Raw genomic sequence first — 13,477 nt, forward strand, 5'->3', positions numbered from 1 at the left:
AGAGAGAAAAGAAAATACTTATGACTCTCAGTGGTTGATCTGTTGAGCTGATGTTGAGGTTCCAGCACACTATGTTTATCTAATAAATGGATATTACCGTTCATTCTGTCACAGAATTTGAATAGCATGTCAGAGGCATTCAAATGAATAGCTGCATGCTACAGTCTTTGCATAGACTTTGTATGTTTTACAGAAATGCAAATTTGTTCTGATTCCAAAAACCTTTCCTATATTTTGATCTGGTGTATCATGAGAGCTTGTTTGTGTCCTGCGGGTACACTCTCAGGGCCACAGGTGCTGATTCGTTACAGAATTTTCTGTGGTTCAACCATTAGGTTGTCATCACCATAACATTACATAAACATATGTTTATGATTTCATGTATCTTCTAGGACTCAAAACTGTCAGTTTTTACTGTAAGCTGTATTTTACATTTTGGAGTTAAACACCAAGGCAGGAAAAGCACATCAGACTAACACAGTAAGGTTTTGTCATAGTAGTCAAACATGCCAATAAATCATTATTATTATGCAACAAAGCTGCTTTAACCTGCTCCTCACTTTACCAAGAGTCAAAGAAAGCTTCACCTGATTTTAACTGGATCCACATTAAAAGGCAAAAGCTGTATTGCTGGACTAAAAGTTTATCTCAACTTTAACCCCATGCTTGATTAGAGTGTGCAAATAGTCAGGACTTTAAAGTTAACATTTCTTTAAAGTTAATATTTCTTTTTTTTTTTCAAAAGACTTAAATGTGGAAGAAAAAGCAAGAAAAGGTATTTGTAGCCTTTGTCTCATTCAGCCCTGCAGCAGCAGCTGCAGGGACAGTGTGTTCAAACTCTCAGCACCCTCCACAGGCTGGCTGGCTGGCTGATTGGCTGAGCTCTGACCGTGATGTCATCACTGCATGTTATAAGGGCTCTGACAAATAGCCTGGGAGACACATTAGAAGAAACGCTGCTCAACTGAGAGAGTGAGACACGCAAAGATTAAGAAACATAGTAGAGAGAAGGACATGTGACAATAAATCCTTTGCAGGACCTACCTGAATAGAGATATTTTTACTTTGTATGGGAGGCTGGAAACAGGACAGCTACCTGTAGAGGTTTGTACTTTTTTTGTACTATATTTGGTTGACTTGTTTAACAGACTTTAAAAGCTGTGCTTGCTAAAGTTTAACAGGATGTGATGAGTTTGCTTTGCGGTGTTGGTTATGCCCTTAATTTCTATTCTCTTTTACTGAAAAGAGACACATATGTGCAAATTTGTTAATGCTAGTTTTATATAATGTCCATGACCAGTGTTAGTTTTCAGTTTATATTAGACCAGTCTTACAGATTATGATCTTCACCTCACTATGTGTGTGTATGTGTGGGTGTGTGTGCGTATCCACAAATGGTCTTTTTAGATGGGAAGTACAAGCCCCCCACGGTACCTCAATTGGAGTACAGAGATGATCACCACATCAGCCCCAGCTAAACAAGAGGAAAGTTATAGCGAGGTAAAAATGATCCTGCTGGGCATGATCATGTCCTTGCTCGTCTTGTGCATTGTCTTTGGAAACATTCTGGTCATAACAGCGATTGCTCGCTTCCAGCGCCTCCAAAATGTCACCAACTGTTTCATCACATCGCTGGCCTGTGCCGACCTGGTCATGGGTCTCATTGTTGTTCCTTTTGGTGCCTGTTACATCATATTTAAGACCTGGCATTTTGGTAGTTTCTGGTGTGAGTTTTGGACTGCGACTGATGTGCTTTGTGTGACGGCAAGTATTGAGACCCTGTGTGTCATAGCTATAGACCGTTATTTGGCCATCACTTCTCCCTTTCGTTACCAGTCAATGCTGACCAAGTGCAGGGCTCGCATTGTGGTTGTGCTGGTGTGGGTGATCGCTGCCTTGATATCTTTCCTGCCCATCCACATGAAGTGGTGGATATCAGATGATGAGGAAGCTAAGAGGTGCATTGAGGACAGTAAATGCTGCGAGTTTGATACCAACATGGCTTACGCCATCACCTCCTCCATCGTCTCCTTCTACATCCCTTTGGTCATCATGGTTTTTGTCTACAGTCGTGTTTTCCAGGAGGCCAAGCGCCAGTTGAAGAAGATTGACCAAAGTGTTGGACGTTTCCATAACAGTGACAACAGCAACCTCAAATCCTTGGAGGCCAATAATGGGCGTGCCCACAAGAGGGCGAAGTTTTGCCTGCGGGAACACAAAGCCTTAAAGACACTGGGCATCATCATGGGAATCTTCACTCTGTGTTGGCTGCCCTTCTTTCTGCTCAACGTGGTGGTGGCCATTTGGAAGGAGCAGCACAACGACCTCACCTTCAGGATACTCAACTGGATAGGTTACGCAAACTCTGCATTCAACCCGCTCATTTACTGCCGAAGTCCTGAGTTTAGGTATGCCTTCAAAGAAATCCTCTGCATGAAGAAGAATCGCCTCAGCAACCTGGGGCCTGTTAATGAATACATCTACAGCAGGCACAGCTGGCAGAGTGAGCAGCAAGCGAGGAGCAAGGGCAGCTCAGAAGACAGTGACGCCAATGAAGGGTGTCCGGGGAAGGGAGTGGGGCTCTGCAGTGTTGTGGACAGAGCAGTGGACCCCAATGGAAACTGCAGCAAAGACCTAACGACTGTAACAACTGTCCTTTAAACTGGGATCCCTGAGAGTGATCCAAACATGTTTACACTGCTATCATACACTTTTTCCAATAGACAAATGAAGGTAAGACCCAGTCAAAATGACTGGTAGTCTCTGGAGACTGACCTAAAAATGTAATAATCATGTTTATATTCAGGAAAGTATTTCTTTTCCTTTTTCAGCACAGTGAATAAATACTGTAGGTCAATCAGTTGTCATTTTGTTAGAATTATCATCTTTAATTTCCATCTACCTCATGACATCTTTATCAAAACTTGTTTCTTGACTGACTATCAGAACTAGTATACATTTACTCACTGTCCACAGGAGTCACACTGGGGCAGTTTACCAGTTGTTTATTTATGTTACTAAATGATCTGAGTTTTGTATAATCGCTAATTATCAGGCTGCAACTGAATTCATGGGCATGTGTTTTTAGCTTGGAATTCTTATCAAACAATCTCATAATTTGATAGCATAAAAATGTTTTTGAAATTCAGACTAAATGCTGTTGGAGGCTACAAATTCTGTTTGACGTGGACAGAATTCTTATTTCCATCAGAAAATGTATGAGGCATATGGAAGGATCAAACGTATTACCTCTTGGGTGCTTTGTTTGACGACATACATTCCAAAACAAGCAAAATTATAATTTGGCTTCAGTTTATTTCCATTTTGTTTCTGTCTCTGTCTTTTTTTGTTTGCTTTTGTGTGAAAGATGATCAGCAACAGGTCCCTCTCTCATTCTTTCTCAGTTTTTGCTCCCTGTTCTAGTGTTTTACAGCCTGTTGCATGGGAGTTTCTGTTGCTAGTAGATAACACTAGAGATATGAAGTTATCTACATCTCACTGAGAAACGCCTGGGGCCGTGTTAGTCATATGATAAAACTCAGAAGTTTATGTACTTTGAATCGCCCAGGTTCCATTATCAGCCCTGAAGATATCAAATATCTCTTGGTTAAAAGCAGATGACATTACGGTTAATGTGGTTAATCCTCTTGCCTTTAAAGCTTACAGCTATTGAATGAAAGTTAAATGAAATTCAAATGCATTATTTTGAAGGTTTGCTACTGCACAGCCTACCAGTCATATGTTGCATTCAGTCTGTGGGTTCATTTATGCAACATCTCAGTCACTATTTGTTGCATTATACAGCTGTTACGTAATCCAAGGCAAAATATTTGTCTCCTGTCCCATTTATGTGCTGGTAGCAACGGTTGTCCCTTCTGCTGCACATGCCATGTTTGTTACTTTTTGTTGTTGCTGTGTTTCAGCGTCTACAGTGTTTACTGAAACCAGAGAAGCCGTTTCCTTAGTCATGGCACAAAGGTACAAACCTCACAGAATGAAATGAAATAGCCAAGTGATGACAAAGTTCCAGACCTGAGATAAGGTGGGGTTGACTGCTTAGGCCAGTGAACAGAGATGAGAAAAGAGTTCTGAGCAGTGCACCTTTGTCACTCCTCCCTGACATTTCCCAGAGTTTCCTCACTAAAACAAACAGATGTCTCGATCTTTACGAAATCAGCCCAACTTTAGGATAAGACACTCCGCTCAGCAGTTCCTCAGCTGTTGCAGTTGTTTCAGTCAGTTTTAGTTAGTCTACTTTAGACGGAGCAGGAAATGCCCCAAACCAGCTGAGCCCAGCCCAATAAACACGAATAAATCCATTATCTCCGCTGTTTAGCTGCAGCATCAGATAACTCCATTTTAAAAACAACTCCGGAATGGATTAGTAGATTACAAAGTATATAGTTTCCAATTTGCAGGTTGTGATGAGATCCAATGGACCAACCTGAAATGAGTCTCTCTTTCTTATCACCCGTCTTAAGATTGCACACTCTCGGGTCATTTTTGACATTAAAAACAAGCATTAATGGAAAATGACCACTTTGCACACAGGGTTTGGTGAATTTCCAGCACACGCCCTACCAACACACACACACACAAAATGGCTTGCAAAACCATCACTTTTAAGAGAGGTAATGGAGGTACTCCTGGAGATATAACTCTCTTTCCTGTTTGCTGGTCTCTAGCATGCTCTAATCAAAGTGATAGCATGCTAAATGTGGCTGCTGAGGGAGGGGGGGGCATTTTGTTTTTTGCTGCCAGTCTAAATGGGTGTTAGTGACCTATGTTTTAGTGCATGTAGCATTGCCTCTGGAGTAAGGTTGGTTGACTCCGTCAAAACTGTGAACTTTGTTCCTTCATTGGAATCTTGATGTACTGTATTGTTAGGTTTGGTTAGCACTGTTGTCATTGACCTTAGGAACAGACGTAACTACAGTGTTGTCATACGTCAATGTTTGCCATGTGACAAACAAGCTTTCCTGTCTGTTAATTTTTTTTCTGCCTGTTTTTCTTTTTCATGGATTTACAGCAAAGTAAATGCAAGGGTTGAATGTTATAATAATATGTTTTCCAGGGTTTATTTTTTATTTTTTCCAGGGTTTATTTCCAGAGTTTAAACATTTTCACTGTACAGCATGCACAAAGCACAAAAAGACTAGATTAGACCAAGATATTGTCAATTGATTCTTGTATTTATTTACGAAATGATTGACGCTACATTGATGAGTCACTGGTGGGTTTAAAAAGAACATCTGTATTAAACTCATCGGTCATTTTTAGAAGCACTTCACAAGCGACTATTTGCATGTCTGCTATATTTTTGTGGTGGTGATGTGTTTGTGGACTGCAGTGCCATTTCCTTTCAAAGTGATCTGTTTTAGTCCAAGTGGAGTAGGTTGTGAACTATATGTCCACACTGCTCCCTCCTGGCAATTGCCTCTCCTTGCACATCAGCTGTCTCAGAGTAATTAATGGTTACTGTTTCATCAATATGCCTGTGTAATAAGTAAAATAATTGATGTCTTCACCTCGTCATGCTGGAGGACACCACACAGTTATGTGCAACGAGTCTTGAATGATTAGGTGACACTAAAAACATTCCAAGTAGAGATGATGGTTTGAAAACCTTAACCGTGTCTACTGATGCATGTGGTCAGTGTCCAGTGTCCCTCCAGAGTTCCACCCTAGATTATTTATCTTATCCACTACTATGGTAGTACCAACTCTGAAAATGAAAAGCTTCTTTTTAAAGTAGATTTTGGGTGACAAACGAGTTTTGGGGGATATTACAATGTGTCACATATATTTTCAATGCAAAGGAATATAATCCGTGTCATGGATTGACACATTTTACCTTTTTAGTACTCATAAGACCAGTGCTAATGCTTTGTCTTCACTTATCCATAATTGAATTGTTCCAATTTAACAAAAGTTACTTTACTTCGAAAGAACAGCTCCCCGTGATGAAGCACTGTATAGCACTTTCATGAATCATCTGAAAAATATTTGAACAACCGAATTCACGTTTGAGTTCATGAACTATAAACAAGTAATGATTGGTGAGTCGTGCCTGTTCTCTTGTACCATAATATTTTTGTGCAAGTCCTCTTTCCTGTTTGTGACAAAGGACTGAAGAGAGACTGATGTCTCTCATGAAGCAGTCATGAGGAATATTTGCTGCAGAATCTCAGCAAGGCTGTTGCTGAAGGTGGACTCTTCTGAAAAATCGATGTATATGAATGTGAATTTTCCATGAAACTTAAATATTGCTTTAGCTGTCATATGAAATGTAAACCTATTATATGTGAACCTTTTTTCTTGACCAGAGTGGAAAAAAGTGGTCACTCAGCTGAATGTTTACTAAATGTTTGCAAGCTATTTTCGCACAAATTTTTGTGACTATTACGGTAAAGAATCCTGTTACAACATGTGGTGTCCTGTGGTATTTATGAGAAGTGTATGTGCTGTAACATTTGTATTGAAATAAATTATGTACATCTTGCATATGACCTCAATTTCATTTATGATCATTAGGTTACACAACAGTGAGTGGTAGATCTTAACACTAAGCATTTGAAGAATAAAGTATGAGCCATCTGAATGCACCAAACCTGTGTGCTTACTGCAGTTAAGTCTATTTTAATATGGGAAAACCAGTCATCAGCAAGTGATCCAGATGGGCAAGAGGGAAATTGTTATATTTGACAATGTTTTTTTTCTTTTTCTTTTAAAACTCTTGTCTGGTCAGTGCTCCAAGTTAACATAGATTATACAAAGCACTTAATTATATCCCATAAATCCATGGGAGATAGATATACAGAGCCCTAAAAATTTCTTGACATTTGGCTCTATGCTAGAGTGGAGAGCATTTTTAGTGTTTCTTTCAAGCCTAAAATATGGTCATCTGCTGAATGACCTTAAGAATAGTTATCATGGTTATGAATGCAGAAAACCATGATATTTTTATATTATGATTCTCTATGTATTTGTTTATTTTAGTGAAACTAGCATTGTAACCATCAACTACGTATTTATATACATATTGTAAAATGATTTAGATAGACCATGTCAAGTGTTAGACTGATATTATGAATAGTTTTGTGTTAAGAATGTTAGGTGGCATTGAGACAAACATCTAAGTAGCATTAGATGATACCATGAATGTAGCAGGTTGTAGTTAGAATAGCATTAAGCTGTATACAAATTAATACACATTAACATTAATTATTTTTATTGATCAAATGAAACTTCATTCGAAAAATACATTCTGAGGAAAAGTTGCAGTCTCTGAAAACACAGCTTTTATGTCCTGCACAGAATGTGGATGCAGAACAGAGTGGCCAAGTTTAACAGGCTTTGTTGGCTTTGTTATGTGTTTTCACAAATGCATTGCAGGTACTTATACATAGTTAATTTATTACTTATAGTAGGTGGTAAAACACATGGCCTCAGTTTGGAGTCACAGCAAATGGCTAAACGTATTTGAGACATCTAAAAAAAAATCTAGATCACTTCACATGTGTGCTTTATTTATAATACTTTTACCACTTTAGCTTTCCAACAGATCCAGTAATGCTCTTTTTAAAGCCACCAGAACCCTTTGATAGGATCAACTGCTTTTCCTTGTCAAAAGGGCTCTCTGACTTCAAGATTAAGTGGTGAAAATATTCAAAATATGGCATACAATTAAAGGAATTCTTTTTTTTTTTTTTTTTTTTTTTTTTTTGCAGTGGGACTTTTTGAGGTAACAAAAATATGTTTTGCTGCTGACCCTGTCCAGTACATTATGCTTCCATGCAAGTGCTACCGTTTGTTTCTCATAACTGGGTCTTGCCCCCACCCTATAGCATTATATGAAGTACCTCACTCAAATTCAGAAAAACAGAACTGTCCCTGTAAAATTGAATGTTCTCTTGCATCTGACTACCGTAAGTGCACGAATTAATGTCTTGAAACAATCAGCACACCTTGAATGTCTCATTTTTTACAACTCTAATCATTTGTTTTGTTTTATTGGCTCTCTTGTGATGCATAGCACATGGTGCTATGCATCACATGCATTAGTGATGGCTCAATCTTCAAGTACATAAAAAATATAAATGAGCTTTAACAGGATTATGTGAACAACAAAAAGTGGCAGAGTGTTGTTTCACTGTTGTTCCTGCGCTCTCTGGCAGCACTACACCTATGCTGCAAACATTAAAAAGTCGTGGAGCTAACATTGACTTAAATAGTAACCAAGGTACAGCTGATAACCATAATAAAAAAAAGCAACCGATTTCAAAATCTGTCACTTTTATTGTAAACTGCGGCGAACAGTCACTGACAACAATAACCTGATCTATGAGCCAATGTATGCTTCTAAGTATTAGCCCTGAACCTACTTATGATTATGTAAACAGTCTAAAGGCTGTTTATCAACTCATTATTGATGTGTTCCTCCTGCACTTTCCTCCATTCAGAGGCATCTTCAATATGCATTCACAGTTGCATACAGGAGCTCTTCATGGCCTGTCACCCTCTAATCCAAGTTTCCCTCTGTAACATCAGTTTTTTTTATTGTTGCCAAATGTTCTGTGGATTTCAGGGATTTACAGTATATGTGCACTGAGGGTTATCTACATAAGTGTGCGAAGATCAAAGTCTATGAGATCTGTCACACGCAGGACTGACAGAGAGCCTTTGAAAACCAATATCAACCAGTTTGTGTTGCCAACAGTCTGTTTCAAGTCCTTCCATGGTGTCATCAGTCTTCAAGAACTCAGATCCTTAGGAGTAAGATAAAAAAAATTAAAAAAACAAAACATTTTTCCCATATCCAGGTTTACCATGTTGCCTTAGTCACAGCTGTAAAGAAAAGAAACAGGGAGGGAAAGGGTTCTCTGGAAAGAAGGGATCTGTTTTAGGATGGGATGACTATTTTCTCAGATATGTTAATCATGGCAGTGACATACTGCTGACTGAGTGTGAGCATGTGAAAACATTGTCTCTGATAGATCGATAAGTCCCCTGGCACTTGCTGACTGCAGTGACCAAGGCACCATGATGTCTGCAGTCCCCTCACTCCCAGTGGCCTTAGTAGCATGTGTATGTGCTTGTCTGTGTGTATTTTAGAGTGCGTGGATGCGCGGGCATTGGGGCATCTCAAATCATAGCTTGTCCACATCTGAAAAACTAACTCCACCCGACCTGAGGTTATGAAAGCAAATATGAACTAAAAACATGTGCTTCATTCTGTTTTCAACGCCAAAGAAAACACAGTAAAAAATATTAAATATTATCTACATCTCAAACATGCTATATTCTGCTAAAAGCTTTGTGTGTGCACACATGTGTGCAGCAGCAGCAGGTACAAAGAAATCCTCTGAACAGACTAACTGAATACATTTTTTTATGGTTTTCTGTGATGAAAAATTTGGTTTACAGGAGGTCAAGATAGATTTTTTAACTGACTCTATGGGTGGTCAAACGCTGTAAGTAAACTGCTTACTGCAGGGAGCCGTACTGCTAAATTTCAAGTGTCAGGCTGATATTTCTATCTATTTCTAGTGGATGACTTTGGTTTAAATCTGAATAAACTGGAACACAGACACAAGCCAAAGAGGATCTAGCATGTCTTTTCACCCCTAATAGCTCAATTATCTTACAAAATAACAGTTGTAATTTACTTCCAAGTATTTGATTTGCCCTGTGCTAGATCTAGTATATTGTATTGTTAATGGGAAGCAATTGTAATCTTTGTTAAGTACCACCTTTCTAAAGTGATTCCAGTGTCTTATGTAATGCTGCCATGTAGTTCTGTGTGCGTTTCACAGACTGTATGTGGTATTCTGCACTGCAGCAACTGACTTTTGAAGAATGTATTCATCATTCTTCTTGTTGGATGTGTGTAAATGGGCTACTTCCATTAGAAAATGTTTCTCCTTAAAAATATCTGGAAATCTCACAGGTTCTAAATCATGCAAAAGAAACACAAATACAGGAAACGATGATTGTCATATTTTTGTAGTGTTCTAACGAGAATGGACATTCCTCCTTCTGACCCGTCACAGCAAGACTTGTCAGGCCTTGTCATTACTCCCTTTATCCTTCTGACACCAGAATGATCTCTCCAAACATTCCCTGAGATACTCACAGTGTTTACTAAATGAGAGACAAAGATGCTTGTCAGTTGAGTTAACAGATAGCTAATAAGGGGGCAAGTATGTGTGTGGGTGGGTGTGGGGTGTATGTGTGTGTGTGTGTGTGTTGGGGGGATTATGGCCTTATGGTTAATGTCCTGTGGCAAAGAAATATCTAAGAATAAACCCTGACTAAACAGAGGAGCACAACGTGTGAAAGTGTGTGGAAGCTATGAATTGAATTTAAAACACATTGCAGGCAATGCTTTTCACAGGTAGTGTTATTTCATTTGAGCCATTCTTGTTCCTACTGCTTCATCAGAAAAATAGGCTGACACTATTGTCAACTGTCTCAATCAATAAAATCAATAAAATGAGCATTTATTTCATGTTTTTGAATAGTAAGCTTGAACAACAGTACTAAGCAAAGGGATATCAGATTAAATGTGACATGCATGCATTAATAACCAAACTGTATATGGAAAAAAAGGACTAAAAGACAACACTCACCCCAGCAGTAGCCTGTTTGCCCTGCTGCCACCTGGCAAGAGATACAGAAGTATCTGCTGTCTTACCACCAGACTACAGAGCAGCTTGTTTCCTCAGGCTGTGAGATCCTCAGTTCATCCTTAGCCCTCCACCAGGACGGGAATACAGTTTTCACTTGTTCTGGTTAATTAGAATTGTCTAATCTACTTCCTATACACATCATGGAACTGAAGAATAAAACTCATCCATCTCATCCATAAATATTTCTGCCTAAGAAAGATTTTCATCTGCAATGGCAGTTCTTTAACAATTAAGATAACATCTTCCACAGTACCTACTTATGTCTTTTGCTTTTACTGAGAGAACCCTAGCTGCATTAACTGCACACTATGCATTTGAATGAGTACTGGCAATTTGTGTAAGACTGTTCAGACTGTGTGGACAAAACAAATAATTTCATAATGCAAGCGGATGAAAGTGCATTCTACAACTATTTTTTTTTCTCCAAACTCATTCATCATAGTTAGTTAGGGGAAAATAATGTGGCATATTTCTGCAGCAAAGGTTACTGAGACTAATCATAGCCCTCTTTGGTATAAAACTCTTTGGGTTAACAGCTGTTGCTGTTGTCATCTCTTAATCTAAGAATGTCATGTAGGACAAAGGAGCACTGACAGTCCCACTCGTCTGAGAAGGAAGTCCAAAGACAGTATGAAAGAAACTACTCATGAAGTCTCTCGCTGTTATGAGCTGAAATCAGTTATAAACTTCCTTGTCTAAGGCTGGGAGAACCAGTTAAACACCAAATACTCATTTATTTTTTAACTTTCACACCTCTCCAATGCCAAATAAATTGGACAGTAAGAATTTTATCTTTATTGCCCTCAGGCTTTCACATCATATTGTTTGGTTTAAAGTTGTTGCTTTGTTTTTTTTTTTGTTTTGTTTTTTTTTTTTGGTCACATGAGATTCCACAACCTTGTGTTTTCCTGCTTTTGATATTAATTAGCTTCTGCAGTTCCACGTAAGTATTCAACAGAGTGAGGGGCGTAAACTCATTAAGCAAAAGTCCCCAAATATCAATTGATAGCAACCCTGGGAATACTCGAAAAGGAAGAACAATTCAGTGCTTGTTTTGGCACAACTAAATGTGTTTTGAACTTGTGCTAAACTTATGCCTGTGGGGGGAAGGAAGACATTCTGCAACATTATTCAGCGTGCAGACTATGAACGCAAACATTCCTTCCTTTGGCTTAAACAACCACAATCCAATCGTTAGCAGTTCCTCTTTGTTCGGCCTGAACTCTCACTCTAACTTGCTTACTTATTTGCTGCCATTTCCATTGTGCCAGAAGCATAAAATACATACTAGTCAGTATGTTACTACTGTAATTCAGTTGTAATATTTTTCATTTTCATATTTCATTCTCATAGCGTCATGCCTTCCTGCACAAACAGACATCATCATTGGACTTTAGGTGAACTCCAGACACTTCCCATTATGTTCAGCTTGGATTGCAGCCATTAGCAGACTGATGATTGAAATCTTTTTGTCCCTCCTCCCGTCTCTCTTATGTACTAAAAATGACCGTAGCAGCAAATGCAACACATGCATCGTCTTTCACAGGAATTGTCTTCCACTGCCGACCTGTGGCTAAACTGAGGAACAACATCACCATGATGGCTTTTGCAGGAAAGCGCAAAATCAACATGATAGCTCACTCTTGTGGCGCTTTTGAGTCATGACATTATTGTCCAAACAAATTTGCAGCTTCTTTTCTCTTTGGTAGCTTCGAGGAGTAAAGCAACAAAAAGCAACAAACACACACACACACACAAACCACAAAAGAATGTCAATAGAATCAATGCTAGAGTTGCACATGACAGAAACAGATAAAGAGAAGAGAAATGTTACGCTTAGCATGTACTGTGTGAAGAAACTGTGTGAAATTATTTCCACTTGCTGTTAATGATGCCATCATTGCCTTGATGGTGGGGCTGTAATGTGACATTTGTAAGCGTGTTTTTTGGTTTGTTTGTTTTTGTTAGATATGATGAACACGGACATTGTAGTTTATTTTGAGGAACATGCACATGCCTCATATGATGCCAAATGTACTCTCTAAAGCACCAAATGTAAATTAAAGGGTGACAGAAAATAGTCCTCTGTGAATGCACAATTCACATTTCACCTTGTACAATGAAAGAGTTGGCTTTTATGGGGGTATAGTCTATCAATTCAGGATTAAACTAACAATCTTGACTAACCCATCCTATTAGTAACTAAAATACCAAAACCAACACTAAACTGATCTTGTATTGTTCATGTATTGTTGATGTACCCAAACATGATATATTTTATTCCTCTGTGCAATAGAGGTCCATTGTTGTGTACTGGGTGGCACATAATCCTTTATCAATGGTTAATTTAGAGTCCGAAACTCTGTCTTGCTGCTGTACACTGGCTCATCAAATGTGTTTAAACGTATCTAAAAAGACATAATCGCCAAAAAATAAACTATTTTCTCCTGTTTGATTAAGTTGCTATAAACTACCATGACCAACTGTACTGAGCTTCTTTTAAAATAATAATTAATTAATGAATTGTTTTCAAAGATTTAAAAGGCTGAGAGTCGGTCTTTTCATTAATCTGCTTTACATAAAGAGATTTATATGACAGTGTGTGATTGTGTGTTTGTTGTATTTGTTGCTGTGTTTACTGTTTTCTCCTTCAAAAGTTTTTTTTTTCTTTTTTTTTCAGATTCACTGTATGTTCTGGTAGTTATATCCAGTGTCGTTGTACTTTGCAGCATATTCCTTCTGTATTTGAATTGCCAGAAAACAAGCACAATAAACGCTCAGCAAAC

General features: G+C 38.5%; 1 protein-coding gene across 1 annotated transcript; it reads left to right on the plus strand.

Moving 5' to 3' along the window:
• The first annotated feature begins 923 nt into the window (after window positions 1–923).
• adrb2a (adrenoceptor beta 2, surface a) lies at window positions 924–6,502 on the plus strand. The gene is made up of 2 exons (XM_046405557.1): window positions 924–1,104; window positions 1,408–6,502. The coding sequence occupies exon 2, from the start codon at window positions 1,408–1,410 to the stop codon at window positions 2,659–2,661; it is 1,254 nt and encodes a 417-aa protein (XP_046261513.1). The 5' UTR covers window positions 924–1,104; the 3' UTR covers window positions 2,662–6,502.
• Window positions 6,503–13,477: the final 6,975 nt, after the last annotated feature.

This window comes from Scatophagus argus, chromosome 12, assembly GCF_020382885.2.
Source record: "Scatophagus argus isolate fScaArg1 chromosome 12, fScaArg1.pri, whole genome shotgun sequence".
NCBI classification, from domain to species: Eukaryota; Metazoa; Chordata; class Actinopteri; family Scatophagidae; genus Scatophagus; species Scatophagus argus.